The sequence below is a fragment of the Schistocerca serialis genome, chromosome 9 (assembly GCF_023864345.2).
Source record: "Schistocerca serialis cubense isolate TAMUIC-IGC-003099 chromosome 9, iqSchSeri2.2, whole genome shotgun sequence".
NCBI classification, from domain to species: Eukaryota; Metazoa; Arthropoda; class Insecta; order Orthoptera; family Acrididae; genus Schistocerca; species Schistocerca serialis.
In genome coordinates, this window is record NC_064646.1 from 149,019,496 (window position 1) to 149,040,172 (window position 20,677).

Below are 20,677 nucleotides of genomic sequence, written 5' to 3' on the forward strand. Positions count from 1 at the left end.
TGGAAACACATGAAAATCGTATAGGGCCAAGTTGAGACTGTATGGAGAATGATCAATGATAGGGAACCCAAGGCATCGTATCGTTGTAGGTGCCGTGGGGCACGCATTTGGTCTTGCATTGTCATGCTGATGGAGAGAGTGCTCTGTATGTGGAAGAGTTCTTCTGCAGTCAGAAACTCTATTATAGCACGCCGTTTCTCACGCACCGACATAATTTCGTTGCACAGTTCGGTGCCCTCTAGCGATAGATGGCTGAAAATACATAGCTATGATGAATAAAGATATAGAATATTAATAACGTTTGTTTTATTTAGAAATTTTTAAGACTTTTCACATAAAAAGGCATTGCCTTCGAGCACTTCCTGGTATTAGTATGACTAGCAAACTGCGCGGCTATTTATACGAGGTGTGACCAAGAAGTAAGGAGAGTTTTTGTTTTTCTTAAAGAATCATTATTCATCAACATCAACTTTGCCTCCTTCAATTTAATCCCTGTCAGGTATAACAGACTTGCGTCAGCGCTTTTTTCAATCTTCGAAGCATTTCTGGAACTCACTTTTCGTTTCGATTCTCTTCAGCCTCGGAAATAGAAAGAAGTCGCAGTGGGCCATGTCTGGCGAATACGATGGCAGATACAACATAACGGTTTTGTTTTCGCCAAAACATCACGAACAAGCATTAATGTGTGAGCGGGAGCACCATCGTGATGCAATTTCCACGAGTGGCTTTGCCAAAATTCTGCTTGTTCTCTTCGTAGTGCTTCACGCAAACGGCGCATAGCTTCCAAGTAGTATTCCTTATTGACCGTACGACCATAAGACAGAAACTCATGCCCATTGCAATCGAAGAAAACATTGTGAACAACCTTCACATTTGATCTAACTTGTCGAATGTTTTTCGATCTTGGTTCTGCAGGCTATTTCCGTTGGGATCATTGGGCGTGTTTCGACGTTGCATCCCCGTACTCACGTTTAGTCACCTGTTACAAGCTTCTTCAGAAGTTCTGGATCGTTGTCGACTTCATTCAGCAATTCCTGAGCGATGTCTACGCGACGTTATTTGTTTCGGAACTAACTTTACGGCTACGCCTTTTATGCCTAAAACATCCGAGAAGCGGTTAATATGAGCTAACGTAAATGCCGACGTCATCAGCAATCCCTCTGATGGTGGTGATTTGCCGATTTTCCAGAACCATTTTCTTTACTTCATCTACACTGTCGTTAGTAACTGGTTTGATAGGGCGTCGAGGGCGGAACCGCTACGGTCGCAGGTTCGAATCCTGCCTCGGGCATGGATGTGAGTGATGTCTTTAGGTTAGTTAGGTTGAAGTAGTTCTAAGTTCTAGGGGACTGATGACCTCAGATGTTAAGTCCCATAGAGCTCAGAGCCATTTTTTTGCTGTTCCTTATTTATATAAAAGATTTGGGAGACAATCTGAGCAGCTGTCTTCGATTGTTTGCAGATGACGCTGTCGTTTATCGACTAATAAAGTCATCAGAAGATCAAAACAAACTGTAAAACGATTTAGAAGAAATATCTGAATGATGCGAAAAATGGCAGTTGACCTTCAATAACGAAAAGTGTGAGGTCATCCACATGAGTACTAAAAGGAACGCGTTAAACTTCGGTTACACGATAAACCAGTATAATCTAAAAGCCGTAAATACAACTAAATACCTAGGTATTACAATTATGAACAATTTAAATTGGAAAGAACACACAGAAAGTGTTGTGGGGAAGGCGAACCAAAGACTGCGTTTTATTGGCAGGACACTTAGGAAATGTAACAGATCTACTAAGGAGACCGCCTACACTACGCTTGTCCGTTCACTTTTAGAATACTGTTGCACGGTGTGGGATCCTTACCAGTTAGGGCTGACTGAGTACATCGAAAAAGTTCAAAGAAAGGCAGCACGTTTTGTATTATAGCGAAATATGGGAAAGAGTGTCACAGAAATGATACAGGATTTGGAATGGACATCATTAAAACAAAGGCGTTTTACGTTGTGACAGAATCTTTTCACGAATTTCCAGTCACCAACTTTCTCCTCCGAATGCGAAAATATTTTAATGACACCGACTTACATAGGTAGGAACGATCACCAAGATAAAATAAGGGAAATCAGAGCTTGTACAGAAAGATATAGGTGTTCATTCTTCCCGCACACTATACGAGACTGGAGTAATAGAGAATTGTGAAGATGGTTCAGATGGTTCAAATGGCTCTAGGCACTATGGGACTTAACATCGGACGTTATCAGTCCCCTAGACTTAGAACTACTTCAACCTAAGGACATCACACACACCCACGCCCAGGGCATGAGTCGAAACTGCGACCATAGCAGCCGCGTGGCTCCGGACTGAAGCGCCTAGAACCGCTCGGCTAGAAGATGGTTCGATGAACCCTCTGCCAGGCACTTAAATGTGATTTGCAGAGTATCCATGTTGTTGTGTACATAGTTCCGCGTAGTCAGCGCGTACACAACTTTCCCAATAGAACGCGCCCCGCTAAGCACAACAGCGCAGGCGCAGCGCTCGTCCGTCTTCGCACTACGAGATGGCGCTGTCTTAGAGACGGACCAAATTCTGCGTCCGCCGATCCGCGTATTAATATGTAATGCAGCCAATGAGATTGCTGCTAACGTAGAACCTTTTCTCTTCACGGATCACACTCGCGCAGTGATACCTGAACGTGCGAGGTATTATAACGAGTGTACAGACCTCCGATTAGTCAGTCTGCATTAGTCTGTATCAGTCTGCATTAGTCTGTACCAGTCTATAGTCAAGTTTCAGTCTGCGTCTAATAATATTATCATATTCCTGTACATAGCCATGAGGAGAAATGTATAGACACTTTGTCAAGTATCAGAGATATGTGAGAATAAGATTAACGTACCAAGACCAAAGGAACTTCAGATTGTCAATTGTAAACAGCACCCAGAATCAAGTTACGTAATATCTATGCCTTTTTATTATTTTAATAAATATGTGTGAAAATTAATCAAGTTTTGTTTAAAGTTGGTCACCATCGATCTGCTACTCTAGGCGTGCAAGTGGCATTTCTATCGTCCGACCTAACGGCAGAAGATAAACACGCCATGCTAAGACCACGAGACAGATTGCTGATACTCGCCTACTTCGTTAGAGCGACAAGTCAAATAATCTGATGGTGTGTGTTCCGAAGGTCTTACTGTACGCACACCACACTTGTAGATGTAGATGTAGTTGAATAAGATGTATAAAGCCCGTGAGGTTAAAAAAATTCCCGTTACTTTCTGATCGCGCCTCGTGCGTTCCCGCTGCAGGTCAGCTGGCGACGTTTCCGATACACGGAGGGCGCGCCGTCAACGCCAGGGAGACGGCGCCCGGCCAGTTCCCGTACCACACGCTGGTGCTCGCCGACAACAGAGTCCTCTGCGGCGGAGCTCTGCTTTCGGTGTCCGTCGTGCTGACCGCCGCCCAGTGTGTGTTTCGGTGAGTTGTGCTCATCCTCAGGCAGAAGCTAGCCGACTCACAGTACCCGCAGAACGCTACAGTCCATTCAGTTACTTTCTGACTGACGCTGCAGCACCGTGTGTAATCACAGGCCCTTCCTGGGTCTAAAAATGGGCATAGACTCATTGTTCGGACCTGGGCGAAGGTGGCTTCTCAGTTTGTAACTACCCCTCTAACCAAACAGAATTTGCTGTTAATTTTTCTTTTAAGGTACCACTGATACATTAGTGAAAATTACAATAAAATACACTACTGGCTATTAAAATTGCTACACCAAGAAGAAATGCAGATGATAAACGGATATTCATTGGACAAATATCTTTTCATTTCCCCCGCCCCTCTGGCTCTGACCTTGAGTCTTGTTACTGCAAACGAAATCTTGATTGGGAAATGAAGTCACTTGCAGTGAGTGGGTAAATTGATTGGGATCATTAATACAAGGGATACCGGAGAGACCTCTTCACCTGTTGGATCTGTGAGGATGGTAGCCTGAATGACACTATTTGTCATAGCTTTAATCTCTGAACGTACAGGACTGCAAAGTATCGGATGATTTCATTTCCATAGTAGTAGTGTCATCATAACTAGATAAGCCATAAACACAACACTCCTTCTCCTCTTAGAACTGGCTGCAACATAGGAAAAAACAGCACATTGCTGTGTGTAGAAGATTTGTTAAAAAATATGTATGAGGAGAAAGAATATATCTAGGACAAACAATTTGTTTAGTGGTTTAAGTGCCCTGACATCTAACCTAAAACTGACTGTGAGAAAGGAAACGAAACCGTACATGTTCACTGCACAATATTTACTTTCTCGCAGTTTTTAACATAAAATTTGCACTCTGTTATTTAAAAACATATAGCGTATGTCCCTCTGAACTGTTTTACTTACCATATATATTTACAATATACGTATTCTATGTTCATCCGAAGGTTTATTATAGTACCTATTTTCAAAAAGTAAACAATCGGTCAAGGATTTTTGGTGATTTTTGCTAACAATGTTTCCCCTTTATGTATTAGAATATATCTAGATACCATATACAGGGTGTCCAATTTATATTGAACACCCTAAATAACTGTGTGTCCAGATTCAAATTACAAAATGTTTCAAGCAAATGTTCTTTATCCGTCAGGGGACATCAATCAGCATGTTTGGTTTCGTTGTAGCTTTGTTTTTTACAAAGATATGAACAGCGGTATGACTTTTTAAAATGGCACCCTGTATTTTTTATTCGGCAATTCATTTCCTCTCCTAAAGACCTATTCAAAACTGTATCACAGTGTACCATGCACTGAAAACAATGTTATTAATTACTTAAAACAACATTGACTTAGAGCCCAGGATCACAAACTCGTCCACTTGCTGGAGTTGTCAGAAAACAAATGAAAACCAAGTAAAAACATTACACAAAATTGACTTTGACTCTTCGGTACCCTTGCCCAGGAGTAGAACATTCAAAGGTGCTCAAGTGGTGACCCTGGACACCGATACACTGGTGCACTCGTTGAATGCAAGAATTATTTACTGCTTCCAGTGTTGCCTGCTGAAGAGAATTACAAGCAAGCACGATACGTTCCTGCATGTCCTCTGGAGTTGTTGGAATATCGCGACAGACAACGTCTTCAATGCATCTCCAAAGAAAAAAAGTCCAAAGGATTTAAATAAGGAGACCTAGCAGGCCAAGGAACTGTTCCTCCTCGTCCAATTCATCTGACAGGATACCTTCGGCTCAGAACACGACGTGCACGCAAGGCATTATGTGATGGACATCCATCATGTTGATACCACATAAGGATTCTGGTTTTTACCGGCACTTCATTCAGAAGAGGAGGAAGAATTCGTCTGAGGGAGCTCGCATACACTGTGGCGTTTAGACTACCATTGATGAAGTAAGCGCCAATAATTGTAGTAACAAGCATCCCACACCAGACATTAACTATCCATTGACGCTGATGATCCACCTGTCTAAGCCATTGTGCGTTGTCGCTGTACCAATAATGCATGTTCCTTGTATTTACCTGTCCTCTGTTTAAGAAGGAAGATTCGTCGGTAAATAGAACATTGGAGATGAAGTTCGGGTTGGCGAGGATTTGCTGCTGTACCCACTGACAGAACTGTACACCATTCTGGAAATCATTCCCATGCAATTCTTGATGTATTTGTACATGGTAAGAATGGAACCGGTGACGTGTAAGTGTACGATGTACACTAGTTTTAGGAATGCCAATCTCGTGTTCAAACTTTCGTGTGCTCACATGTGGATTCGTAACAACGGAAGCGAGAACAGTAACTTCGGCAGCTTCGTCTGTGCGAGTGCTACACGATTGCGTTGTCGTGGGGTGAAACGTCTCGTTTCCTGAAGCGTCGCAACAAGACGAGAAAACATCCGTCGGGAAGGTGGGTTCTTCTTGGGATATCGTTCTCTATACAGTTCCGCTGCCTGCATAGCATTTCGCCTACCTTCAACAACAATGATAAAAGAAACGGTATGTCGATGCAGTTTGTAGAAGGACTGCCTTTAAAGTATGCCTACTCCACGCAACAGTATTTAAAAGGACTAAACTGCTGTACTAAATGTAACCGTCATAAATATTACAATTACTGTTCTGCTAACTTACATTCCCCATATATGAGTAGCATTTCTACCTTCTCTTCGTTAATGTATATACTACTCACACAACTCTTCAAGTGACGATGGTTGACGGAATGACGGTTGTTCATTCTGCTTGTGTTTACATTTGTCCTCTGACAACGTCAGCACGTGGATATGTTCCATTACCCAGAGTACCTGCACTAAGCGCTGGGAGCGTCAACGTAAATGTTGTGTTATGTAATTAATAACGTTGTGTTTCAGTGAATGGTACACTGGGATACATTTTGGAATAGATCTTTAGGGGCGGAAATGAATTACCGAATAAAAGATACAGGGTGCTATTTAAAAAAGTCATATCGCTGTTCATATCTTTGTAAAAAACAAAGCTATAACGAAGGCAATCACGCTGATTGATGTCTCCATAATGGCTAAAGAACATTTGCTTGAAACGATAAATGTGACACCCTGGATATTAAAAATTTGTAGCCCACGTGCTTCCGAATTTTATTAGAGTATCATCTAAAAATTTGAAGTTAATCGATCAAAAACTATTCGAGATTCTAGGTAACAACGTTAAACATAAACTTATTTTGATATGGTAGTATAAGTATAGGTTTTTATAGACCGTATATATTTTAAAATGTGTAGTCTGTGTTCGTCCGAATATGTATTAGAAAATCATGTAAAAATTTGTAGTAAATCGGTCAGGAACATTTCGAGTTTTTTGCTAACTAAATTTCCTCTTTATGTAGTGTCTATTCATATACCACAATATCAGGAATATGTAACCTGTGTCTGTCTGAACGTTTATTCGAGTATCGTGTAAAAATCTGAAGTAAACTTATCAAGAAGGTTTGGAGGATTTTGATGACAACATTTCTTTTTTATATTACGAGGGTAATCCCAAATGTAAGGTCTCCTATTTTTTTGTAAGTACATAGACCTGTTTATTTCTACAATGGTTTCAATCAGTTTGCAGCTTGAACATTTAGCTATTTTTCGAAATAATCACCATTTCTGTCGGTGCATTTTTGTAGACGCTGTCGCAGTTTTTGTATGCCCATGTCATACCAGCTCGCCGCCATGCTGTTCAGAAAGTTATGAACCTCTTCTTTCACCTTGTCGTTCTTAATGTAGTGTCTCGTGATATGGATGCTACTTATAACGATACAGTATTGTGTGACAATACTGCCCACGGACATACCGGAATAGCCACGTAATTGCTGGGCACTTATCCGTGGGTTGTGGTGCAGTGCCGTTAGTACAGCTACGCAGGCTATTTGGAAAGTAAGGAACGATAGGTCGCAAAATGGAAACCACAGTGAAAATCAAAACTGTTTTATTTGCAACGGTTAGCTACACCTTCCAGCTACTTCTCTACACAGTCACCGCTCAGACTTAGACATCTGTCGTAGCGTTGTACCAAAATTTCAATTCCCACGTTATAGAAGACAGTCGCCAGTACTTTTCGACAATTTTCCACTCGGGACGGCAGCTTGTTGTCTGTGTCAAAAATTGCCTTCATAGCCAGCGGTTCATTTGAGCAGAGATGAACCTCAGGGGTTGCCAATAACGGGCTGTATTGTGGGTGATCAAACACTTCCTATCGAAAACGCTGCAGGAGCACCTTCATTTCGCTGCAGAGTACGGCCGAGAATTTTCGTGTACAACGAACCGCATGGCAGTTGTGTTATGTGGATTGCATAGCTGCAGGCGAAATCTTTTGCCAGGCCCTTATACTTGGCGGGAGACGCTAATTTCTAGCCATATTTACGTTCGCACTCTGAGCTCAGAACCGAAAAGAGCGATATGATGTGATCGACGGGTGTACTAGACACAGTGCCCAACGCAAAAAAAAAAACAAACAAAAAAAAAACCTTGGAATTATAACTTATCTTGATCCGATGTGTAGTTTTCGAGATCTTTCAATGTCTTCCTATCTACTTCAGTATTGGTGTTACTAGGAGTATGTGCAGCTGTTAAGCCTGACATTGGAGCTTTCACAGCAGAATCCGTGTATGGTGGACCACTCAGGATCCCTTTGGAAGTTTTCGAGCAACAACGTGACCACCCGCCACAAAAACTTTCGCTCGTACTTCAGCAAATCAAAATTCCATCATTAAATTTCTCCCGTCTCCGATATATAGACCGGGAAACCATTGCACACAGTGATTTACGGATGTGTTCTTGGGTCATGTTGCGTACAGACTCTCTCAAATCCTGTTGTATCCCCTATGAAATTCATTCGGCGACGTGAGGTCAATCAACGTCCCTTCTACGTTTTTGTTGACGACACTGATTCTGAATTCCTTGACTTACCCTACCACATAGCAATGAAGTGGCTGAGCTGTGGCAGAGTCCTGTTCCATTCTTACAAGCTCCGAAATGAAATAGATGATTTTCTCAGTGGAAAGAAAGTTGATTCACGGATACCGCGTTCGACAACGTGTGCAGTGGCCTGGCCCTCAAAGTCGTCATTTTTGGTCGACTTCACATCCGCCTGAATGACCAGAACTTGAAAATTCAGGGAAAGAATAATCTCGTATTCTCTACAAAGTCATCAAAATATTTCTGAGGAAGTTATTATTGTTTGAAAGGAAGCTGTAAGATGAAAACTTTTCTTATTTTCACTTCTAAGAGTTTTGCGCTAATAAGATGTCAACCTTGACTTTCGGAAAAAATATTCGTGAGGCACTTTTATTTTCCAGCGGTTTTCAGATCTTGACAACATTGAGAGTGACATTCTTGTATTCCAGAAACTGTTTGACTATAACCTTTATGATGCAGCAGTTGATCTACGGTCAGAGCTCACTGATTTGCAAACAAATGTCCTGTTCCAATAGAAGCACTGTCTAAGAACACTCGTTGAATGTTACCACTGTTTATCTGATATGAATATCTGAAACTGAAGAAATTTGCCACTGTTATTACACACATCAAAAAAAAGTTTTGCATCACCTCGTTTCCGAGAGTTCAGTAACCTATATGGAAAATTGGAATAGAGATCAACATAACCATCATTTATGCCCTCTTTATTGCTCATGAAAACCTTCAGGGGTGGTGATCCAGATTTCTGTACACACTGGTACCTCTAATACCCAGTAGCACGTCCTCTTGGATTGATGCACCACTGTACTCGTCGTGACATACTATCCACAAGTTCATCAAGGCACTGTTGGTCCAGATTGTCCCACTCCTCAATGGCGATTCGGCGTAGATCCCTCAGAGTGGTTGGTGGGTCATGTCGTCCATAAACAGTACTTTTCAATCTATTCCAGGCATGTTTCTATAGGGTTCATGTCTGGAGAACTTGCTGGCCACTCAAGTCGAGCGATGTCGTTATCCCGAAGGAAGTCATGCAAAAGATGTGCACGATGAGGACGCGAATTGTCGTCCATGAAGACGAATGCTGTGCACTATGAGGGCGCGAATTGTCGTCCATGAAGACGAATGCCTCGCCAATATGCTGCCGATGTGGTTGCACTATCGGTCGGAGGATGGCATTTACCTATCAGACAGCCGTTACGGCGCCTTCCATGACCACCAGCGCCGTACGTCGCCCCCACATAATGCCACCCCAAAACAGCAGGACAGTGTGTCTAAGGCGTTCAGCCTGACGAGGTTGCCCCCAAGCACGTAACCTACGACTGTCTGGTTGAAGGCATATGCGACACTCATTGGTGAAGAGAACATGATGCCAGTCCTGAGAGGTCCATTCGGCATGTTGTTCGGCCCATCTGTATCGCGCTGTACGGTCTCGTGGTTGCAGAGTTGGACCTCGCCATGGACGTCGGGAGTGAAGTTGCGCATCGTGCAACCTATGGCGCACAGTTTGAGTCGTAACACGACGTCCTGTGGCGGCACGAAAAGCATTATTCAACATGGTGGCGTTGCTGTCAGGGTTCCTCCGAGCCATAATCAGTGGGTAGCGGTCATCCACTGCAGTAGTAGTCCTTGGGTGGCGTGAGTGAGGCATGTTACCGACAAGTCCTGTTTCTCTGTATCTGCTCCATGTCCAAAGAATATCGCTTTTCTTCACTCCGAGACGCCAGGACACTTTTCTTGTTGATCCCTTCCTGGCAAAATGTAGACGCGATCGAACAACGATATTGACCGTCTAGGCATGGTTGAACTACAGACAACACTAGCCGTGTATCTCCTTCCTGGTGGAACTGATCTGCTGTCAGAGCCCTTCTGCCTCATAGACGCTGCTCATGCATGGTTGTTTACATATTTGGGCGGGTTTAGTGACATCTCTGAACAGTCAAAGGGACTGTGTCTGTGATACAACATCCACAATCTACTTCTATCTCCAGGAGTTCTGGGACCGGGGTGATGCAAAACTTTTTTGATGTGCGAACATCAGTATTCTGAAAACTTACGTCGGTGACCAGCCATTTTCAGAAATAAAGTACTTGGAGTCAATATATCGAACGATATTGACTAATGTGCATTTGAAACTAACTGCCTTGATTGCATGCAGCAATACCAAACCAACGATATCTAGAAAGCGATGTTCAGCAGCCTTGATGTATATGCTTGACACTGTCATGGGGAGGCCGTGTCTATCATAAGAAAGAAATTCCATCTAAGATGCTTTTGTTGAGTGTACTACAAAGTCTGTTCCAACATGATGATATTTGTAAGATTTTGTGTTAATCTTTCCCCTATGACACTAGGAATGATTTGATAACCTAAATGTAACAACGTTGTTGGTTTGAAAACCGTTATTATTTTTTTCTTTGGAAGGACTAACGATTATTCCAGGGTGTTTATCGGAGCACAAGTGCTGTGGCGTAGTTTCCTCCTCGCTGCATCTGTGGACCCTTTCTTGACGACTGGGCAGAAAATTTCATTAAAGTATAGGGGATATGATCTATTGCTGGGCTCCTGTGTTGAGACACGATTTTTTTATATCTTCTAGTACTTCTTCGAATACTGGCTTTAACAAAACAGTAGTATTTTAGTGTGGCGATTATACGTGCAGTAACGAAACGAATATGCTTTTTTGTACCACAGACGGTTGTGCACCATACAGCCACTGGAAGTGATCTTTTACTTCCACCTGGCTAACATATTCATAAGGTCAGTTCCTCAAACATTATTATCATTTTCCATCTGTTAGATACTTACATTTTAAATCTTTAGTGTTCATAAAATCTTTGATAGCAACAGAAACAGCAAAACAGAGCTATGTATATTTAGAGCAGGATAAAATCAGTTCCTCGAATATCATTATTATTTCCATCTGTTACATACATACATTGTTGATCACTAGTGCATGTAGATGCTTTGATAGTTGCAGTTGATCAGTATTTCGTACATTACTTTCATCTTGTTTCTTTAGAGTAGAGTACATATGAAGGTATACAAGTTATAGTTGGACTGTATTTCGAAAATACAAATGAATGCCATTTTTATGATCAAAGAGTGATGTTTCTTTGTAAGAATCAGTAGGCAGAAAGGTGTGTTCAAGATATATAAATTCAGAACTCCGCCTCCGCTCCATCCATGTGTGTCTTTTAGCAGAATTTATTGCACACAATGTATTCTTGTGTCTTCTTTTGAACAGACTAAGTGATAGTTTCTTTACTCGTTGAATTATTAGTATTATTTGTATTTGATTCTTTTGACAGTTCATAATATTGTGTAAAAGAAAGAAATAAAGTTTTTTATGTAGCATCTCGACGTCCCGCTGTCTAGCGTATGCTGTAGTGAATTGAAGGTTGGCCTTCGCAATTAGCATTGTGTGTTGATGGAGGTCTGTTTTTCTGGGTTGATATCTGGTGATATCTGGAGAAAGAAGAAGAAAAAAAAGAAGAATAAGAATAAGGGGAACATCTGCACCTGCAGCTACTTTTTAGATTCTCTTTGGCTTGTTGGGGAATTCATAGCACTGTTGAATGCTGAAGAAACTTGCTGATTTACACAAATAATATGGAAAAATATGGAGAATGTAGAAAATACTTAAAAGTACGGAAAATACGAAAAAATATGGAAAATGTGGTTGATGAGCGAATACTGAAACTTGTATTCACATTGCCGTTACGTTACTTCCCCCTGTTGAGAGATAAGTAGCATCCATAAGTACTACTAAGATGTGTGGGAGCTTTAGCTCAGCTGGTGGGGTGCTAGATAGGTCAAATTTTAGTATGATTACATTATTATCTTAACACTACCATCGAAGAAACTGAGCTACAATAAGGAATCATGACATTAGTGCCAAAAAGTAGAACTAATCGGCAATAGATCTGTTTGTCGACACCGATTGTCTTCCACAAGATTAAAAAGGTGTCATTTTATTCCTCGCATAATACTACTGCTAAAACATTCAGGTCTGTATCATCTGGTAACAAGTGCTATGTGATATTGGGACAGCCAGCCATGACTAAGCTAGTAACAACTCGATGTTTTGTGGACGTGTATTGCACGAAAAAATATCTGATTCTGTCACCATACAGACCATCCGTGACATTTCAGTCATAATTCGTAGCCTACACTGATTAATAGATATGCGTAGAAAAAGCGGTACACAGAGGGAGTAGTTCAAGTTTACTGTAGGCAACAGATATAGGAGACGGACGAGACCACATATGGTGTGCTTTAATAGTGGAATGACAGGACATCTAGAGACTCGGTGTCAAGAGGAAACTGCCATATTCTTCCACATGTGGTCAATACTGTGGAAACTGACAAGGAAGCGCTGGAAATACTTAACACCTGAGGCTACATCATAAAATGTGGAGTTGGTCAACGTTAAAATAGACTATTGTAAGAGTTTCGCATAGGCGATAATTAGCTTACGGATTTGGATGTGACGCAAGATACTGGTAACGATTTTTAACAAAATAGAGATGTGTGACTACCTAAGTTCAAACTACAACTTCTGTGTGCAAGAGGAAGACTACTAGGGAAGCGGCAGTGTTATTACAAACAACAATAGTACTGTTACATTTTCGTTGGCTAAAGATCATATTATTAACATACTTGAAGCTACATTCGAGCTATGGAATGGACTGTGTATTTGGCACTGTGAAAGCCTGTCTAAATATACGAGGGTTGTCCAGAACGTAAGTTCCGATCGGTCGCGAAATGGAAACCACTGGGAAAATCCGGTAAAGCTTTGCACAGATGTGTTGGACAGTGTCTCTAGGATGCCCGCCGACCAGGTCGCGTCGCTCTTTTCAGTTTTGACTGAACAATGAGCACTTAAAGATGCGTAGAAAAAAGCGACTCCCACCTAGTATGAGGGCCTGGTTAGAGATTTCACCTGTGCCATGCAGCCCACATAACACAACTGTCGAGCAGTTCCTTCTTCATGCCAATTCTCGGCCGCACACTGCAGGGGCAATGAAGACGCTCCTGCAGCGTTTCGAGATGAGAAGTGTTTGATCACCCACAATACAGTCCGTAATTGGTTCCTCCTGAGTCTCATCTCTGCTTACAAGAACCGCTGGCTATGAAGACGTTTTTTCGCCACAGAAAACGATCTGCAGACCAGTGCGGATAACTGCCCGAAAGCACAGGCGGCTGCTTTCTATGACAAGGATATTGGAAAGTTGATACAACACTACGACAAAACTCGAAGTTGGAGAAGTAGAGAAGTAGGTGGAAGGTATACCTAACTGTTGCAAATAAAACGTTTCTGGTTTTCACTGTGGTTTCCATTTCAAGACCGATCAGAACGTACTTTCTGGACAAACCTCGTATTAAATTTCTTTACGGAATATTGCGTCGGTTCTTGGAGGAACATAGACATATTAATAACATGAATACAAAATATTAATGTTCCATAATAATATTTATTAGTTCGTTATGAACCAGCTTTCGGCTTCTTAACCCATTGTCAGATAGCTTAATGCTAAACAGGTAGTCCACACAACTTCAGCGAGAATTCATAGCTGTGCAAAGAATGCTGTACAAAGATATGTGACATTTTATGATTATATCGACAGCATGATACTGAACAAATAAACATAATATTACATCATGACTAAACAAACACAGGAGCCTAGTAATAGACCGTATTCCCTACAATTTACACTACTGGCCATTTAAATTGCTACACCACGAAGATGACGTGCTACAGACGCATAATTTAACCGACAGAAAGAAGATGCTGTGATATGCAAATGATTAGCTTTACAGAGCAATCACACAAAGTTGGCGCCGGTGGCGACACTTACAACGTGCTGACATGAGGAAAGTTCCCAACCGATTTCTCACACACAAACAGCAGTTGACCGGCGTTGCCTGGTGAAACGTTGTTGTGATGCCTTGTGTAAGGAGGAGAAATGCGTACCATCACGTTTCCGACTTTGATAAAGGTCGGTTTGTAGCCTATCGCGATTGCGGCTTATCGTATCGCGACATTGCTGCTCGTGTTGGTCGAGATCCAATGACTGTTAGCAGAATATGGAATCGGTGGGTTCAAGAGGGTAATACGGAACGCCGTGCTGGTTCCCAACGGCCTCGTATCACTACCAGTCGAGATGACAGGCATCTTATCCGCATGGCTGTAACGGATTGTGCAGCCACGTCTCGATCCCTGAGTCAACAGATGGGGACGTTTGCAAGACAACAATCATCTGCAAGAACAGTTCGACAACGTTTGCAGCAGCATGGACTATCAGCTTGGAGACCATGGCTGCGGTTATCCTTGACGCTGCATCAGAGACAGGAGCGCCTGTGATGGCGTACTCAACGACGAACCTGGGTGCACGAATGGCAAAACGTCAATTTTTCGGATGAATCCAGGTTCTGTTTACAGCATCATGATGGTCGCATCCGTGTTTGGTGACATCGCGGTGAACGCACATTGGAAGTGTGTATTCGTCATCGCCATACTGGCGTATCACCCGGCGTGATGGTATGGAGTTTCATTGGTTACACGTCTCGGTCACCTCTTGTTCGCATTGACGGCACTTTGAATAGTGGACGTTACATTTCAGATGTGTTACGACACGTGGCTCTACCCTTCATTCGATCCCTGTGGAACCCTACATTAGAGCAGGATAATGCACGACCGCATGTTGCAGGTCCTGTACGGGCCTTTCTAGATCTGTTACCAACTGAAAACGTCTGGTCAATGGTGGCCGAGCAACTGGCTCGTCACAATACGCCAGTCACTACTCTTGATGAACTGTGGTATCGTGTTGAAGCTGCATGGGCAGCTGTACCTGTACACGCCATCCAAGCTGTGTTAGACTCAATGTCCAGGCGTATCAAGGCCGTTATTGCGGCCACAGGCGGTTGTTCTGGGTACTGATTTCTCAGGATCTATGCACCCAAACTGCGTGAAAATGTGATTACATGTTAGTTCTAGTATAATATATTTGTCCAATGAATACCCGCTTATCATCTGAAATTCTTCTTGGTGTAGCAATTTTAATGGCCGGTAGTGTAGTTAAACGTTCTGTCCAGTCATCAAGAAGGAGTTACGGAAGTAACGAGGAAGAAACAACGATGCAAACACCTGTACGCTGATAAATAACGCAGATTATTCGAACTTCTTCCCAGTTACAAAAGAAAAAGAGTAACGGATTCCAACCCAATAACGCTGTTATGCGTAGACTCGCAACTGATATCTCGTGTCGTAGAGGCAATATTAAAACAAATCCTTCCAGACATCCCCTGACTGGAACAGACGTGTAGTGGACTCAACGAAACTATACAGATCGAATTTCTTCCTTACGAAGTACAAGTCTTTGTTATGATTGTGTTAGACATATTTTGTACATTCCAGACGATGAACGTTGCTTTAGAGGAAGCCTTCAGTAAAGTTAGCCATCGATAACTGAGGAGTTTGTTATAACATTTCAGGTTTCCATAAGCAACAATAATTTCCTGCTATCAAGTCAATACTGAATTGTTTCCACCAAAGAAATGGCAGAATATTAGTAAGTGCTCTGATAACGAAGAGTAAAAGTATTCGGAATATCATTTAAAGGACTGAAGGCGTCAACATACTGGCGCCTTCTAAAATGTGGTGTGTTACGCGAGTCAGACCATTGACAAAAAACATATAGCACATAAAAAATGCATACGTCGGTTCATTTGGAAAGATATTTTGTTTCATGTCGTAAGAGATTAGGTAACAAAGTTACCTACAGAAGATAACACAGATCTAACAGATTGGGAGACAGGCTGTTCAGTCCTTATGAAAATCTTATAAAGCACTGAATCCTGTCTACAAGTAGGTTGGATTTACTAAGGACTGCATGGGGTATCGTGGGTGACGGTGTATGTTACAGTGGATGCCGGCATCTATATCTCGGCCCTTACAAACCGCAATGCGTGTATTAGACTACATCCCTAAAGAAACGTGTTATACGACAAAGTCAGTAGTCGGAAAAGTTCAGAGGTAAATTTCGTGTGCTCCTGTTTGCCACATTAAGCACAAAGCCTGAAATTGGAAGTCGGTATGAACAAATCTCGCCGACTAATCCATCAGCTCACAGAAATGTTTAAAAATGATCTCATCCCGACCGTATCACGTCAACAACAAAACTGACGAGACACCCACACTGCCAGCGCTGCGGTATCTTTGACACAAAACAACAGGTCTGTGGAGTAGGAGAAAGTTTAATTCGGTGAGATAGTTACGAACGAGTATTATCGAGATAAATAGCAAGGAACAGCCAACATAAGACCACATACATGGCTTATGTGTCCTTTCATAAGAATGTTTACATAATGGAAACGGCGGCAACGAATAATTACGTAGTTTTATTGACAGATTTTCGATCGACACCCATTGCAGAATGACACGAAATGCAATGAGCAGGCAACGTCAGTTGTAGGAACAGTGATGGTCTATTTCGATTTATTGAGAGAGTCCTAGGAAAATTTAGCTCATCTATAAAGAAGATCTCGTACAGAACACCCATACAAGTTGAGTGTTGCTCTTGTGCTTGGAACGGCCACAACGTCGTTGTAAAGGAAGACATTGAAGTAATTCAGAGATGTGCTGCTAGATTTACAGCCGGTAGTTTGTACCACCACATGAGTATTACAGAAATGCTCCGTGAACTCAAATGGGAATCCCTGGAGGGAAGAAGAAGTTATTTTTGGGGAGCACTATTGAAAAAATTTAGAGAACCGGTATTTACGACAAGTTATGGAATGATCCTACTTCATCATTCTACAAGGGACGGTCAATAAGTAATGCATCACATATTTTTTTAAGAAAGCAAGTTGATTTTATTAAGGATTCCATTACACCATATTATTCGCCAATCTTCCGACTGTGAAACCCTAAGTAGGAGACGAGGTACTGGTGAAAGTAAAGCTGTGATGACGGGGCGTGAGTCGTGCTTGGGTAGCTCAGATGGTAGAGCACTCGCCCGCGAAAGGCAAAGGTCCCGATTTCGAGTCTGGGTCGGGCACACAGTTTTAATCTGTCAGGAAGTTTCATAAAACCCTATTATTCAACACAATCTCCGTTTGACGCGACAGCCTTACGCCATCTTACTGGAGGACGTCTGTGCCCACATCGAGCCACTTTACTCATCGACATCATAACCAGCATCTTGTTGCGTCAATAACCTCCCCATCCTGCACGTACTGCTTCCTATGGAGTGCATACTTCTTTGGGCGTAACAGTTGGAAGTCGGAAGGTGCGAGATACTGACTCCAGTGTGATGGGGAAGAACAGTCGAATGTAGTTTCTTGAGCTCCTCTTGGGTGCGTGGCCTTGTGCGAGGCCTTGTGTTGTCATGAATAATGAGAAGTTCGTTTGCATCATCTCAAATGAGAATCTCCGCACGTTCCAACATTGCAGGAGTCACAGCTATGTGTGGCGGGCTGGCACGCGGAAGATTGGACAGGTTTGTGCGACCTCGTTCTAATGATAATAAACGTCTCGCTGAATGCCTCACCGTGCTTTTGTTCACTGCTGAGTCTCTGTAGACATTCTGCAAGCGTCTATGAATATCTGTGATGCTCTCATTTTCCGCCAAAAGAAACTCAGTGACAGTTCTCTGTTTGGAACGCACCTCCATTACAGACCACGTTTTCAAGGCTACATATAGTGCTGCCATCTATCAGAACGGTATGAAACGTAATTGGCTGAAATGGTAATATTCCACGATGTGTCACAACAAATTCCACATTTTGTGACCGAAGTTGGCCGAATTACTTAGTAAACACCTCTCACACATCTCGCTTAAATAAGTCGAAGGCAAAATAAGAGAAATTAGGTTTTGTACAGAAGCATGTAAAAAGTCCTTTTTCCCTCGCTCCATTAGCGAGTGGAAGAGGAACCGTTTTTAAATGATAGTAATAGCAAAGGTTTGGTCTTCGGGACGATGTCTAAGTAACGTTTTTTTTTCTAAATTAACTGTTTTTTGCTACCTCCAGTCATGATTTTTCTTTCTGAATATGGTGTATCTTTAGACTGGAAGACAAACCCAATATCAATGTCTGCTAGTATGTAGGTTCTAGCTACTTTTGATCAAATAGGCGGGCACGCTGTTAGTAGATAGGTTATCTATGTCCTGGACCAAATGCCAAAATCAGCTATTTAAACCCTATTTTATGGCTATTTTTAGACCATTTTACATCGAAATCAGCTATTGTTCATATTTTTAGAATGATACAACCACAAAATTAGGGAAATGGCAAAATGAGACACTTTTATAATTTTTAACTGTTGATAGCAATGAAAAATCTAAACAATATATAAAACTATAGATAGTGTTTATATAGTAAATATAATATATAACAACTAATAATTATGTACATATTCATATATACAATTACAAATAATTATGTTTACATAATATATACATATATACAATATTTACAACAAACTATAATGTCCAAGTGGTAATGTATTTATTCCGTCATTCAGAATGTGTCTTTTATCGTCATTTGCAGTTAATGCTATTTTATTTAATTTTACTGTATGTATTTCATGTTTATAGCTTCTAATTAAATTCATTGATCTATATAATTCGCGATTATTAAATAAGCAGTCTTTATAGTCATCCATTGCTATTTTATTCATTACTACTGATTTCTTAACACCTTTAGATTTTTTATTTTCTTTTTCACCAACACAATATGCATACATTTTAGCTCTCAAACCAACAAATTCAGTCATTATTTTACCATTACAGTCATCTTTCATTTTACCTAGTTCCTTTTTGTTCATTTGTGGTATATTGTACACATTATTTGTTGCATAATCACTTGTATCAAAATGTTCAATCATATTTTTCATATCTTCATAAAAGTCATCTGTTTTTATATTGTATATATAACTATCAGTATCTTGATAACATAACTCAAAATTTGTACCACATTTAGGTTTCATTACATCATAATGGAAACTATACATTAATTCTTTTGATAAATCTAATATACTCATTCCAACATAAATTGGTTTATTAAATTTAATTTCAGTTTTATTCATGTGAATAGCTACCAGATTTTCAGTAAATATTGTTCTATGTTTGAAATTTGGTTTAGCTATTAATTTATCACACCTTTTACCATCTGATACTAATTTTATATTAACTCTGTTTCTTATATTTTCCATTGTTTTTCCAAACGCACTATTATTCATTAGTTTAAAGAAATCTTTTTCAAAATCATTTTTAGCTTTTGTTCTCATTTCTGTATTTAAGTCAATGTACTTTTTCAACCAATCACTTTGTCTGAATTTTAGTGCACGATGTATTTTTGTTAATTTCAATCTTAATTTTAAATACTGTTTCAAATTTCTGTAATGTACAACATATTTATGTTTATTATTTAATGTTGTTAATAATTTATGTCCATTTTCTGGTGCTAATGGTAAATCTTTATGTTTGTCATGTAATTCAATTGGATATTCTAAATCAACTTCTAATATATATCCATATTCAGATTTATCTGGGATGTTCATTACATCAATATCTAAATTATTTTCCCATTCAAATCCACCATATGGTAAATATTGTGACATTGCATATCCATATAAATTATTAGCATCTAAATACATTAAATAGTTTGATTTCTTATTTTTATTGTAATCTTTCATGTATTTATTATTTGCTTTAACATATCTTTTACAACATTGTGCTATACCACCTCTAATGCCCTTTTCAACCATTAATATCATATCATAATCATTCAAGTGGTAGTTTAGTCATTTTTAACATTGCATCCCATGATAAACCAGGTGCTCTATAATACCATGCTGGATCTAAATCATATGATTTCATACATGTATCTCTAAAGTTCTCAACTACATCAGCTAATAATAACACATCTGTTTTCAAATATAAATCATGGTATTCACCCATACTTTTTATATTAAATTAATTCCATACTAATTTTGCATGCTCATAATCATCATCACTTATATTACATTCATTTATCTTACTATAGAATTCATTTTTAGGTGGTAATTGTGTTTCATTGAAGCAATCCCAATTATCCATATAATCATATGGGTAAACACCTTTTCTAATAACTAGATCTACTTTATCTTTTTGAAAGAATAATTCAATATTTATCATTTTATCTTTTGACAAATTAGATAATAGTTTATCTAATGATGATGCCATGAATCTAAATGTATCAATAAATCTCATT

At 40.4% G+C, this 20,677-nt stretch overlaps 1 protein-coding gene across 1 annotated transcript in view; it reads left to right on the forward strand.

Moving 5' to 3' along the window:
- The window catches only part of LOC126419430 (venom prothrombin activator vestarin-D1-like), a 178,507-nt gene that overhangs the window by 90,189 nt on the left and 67,641 nt on the right, over window positions 1-20,677 (forward strand). Inside the window, exon 6 of the mRNA XM_050086619.1 lies at window positions 3,306-3,474. Coding sequence (XP_049942576.1) covers window positions 3,306-3,474 — 169 coding nt within the window. The remainder of the gene's footprint in view (window positions 1-3,305; window positions 3,475-20,677) is intronic.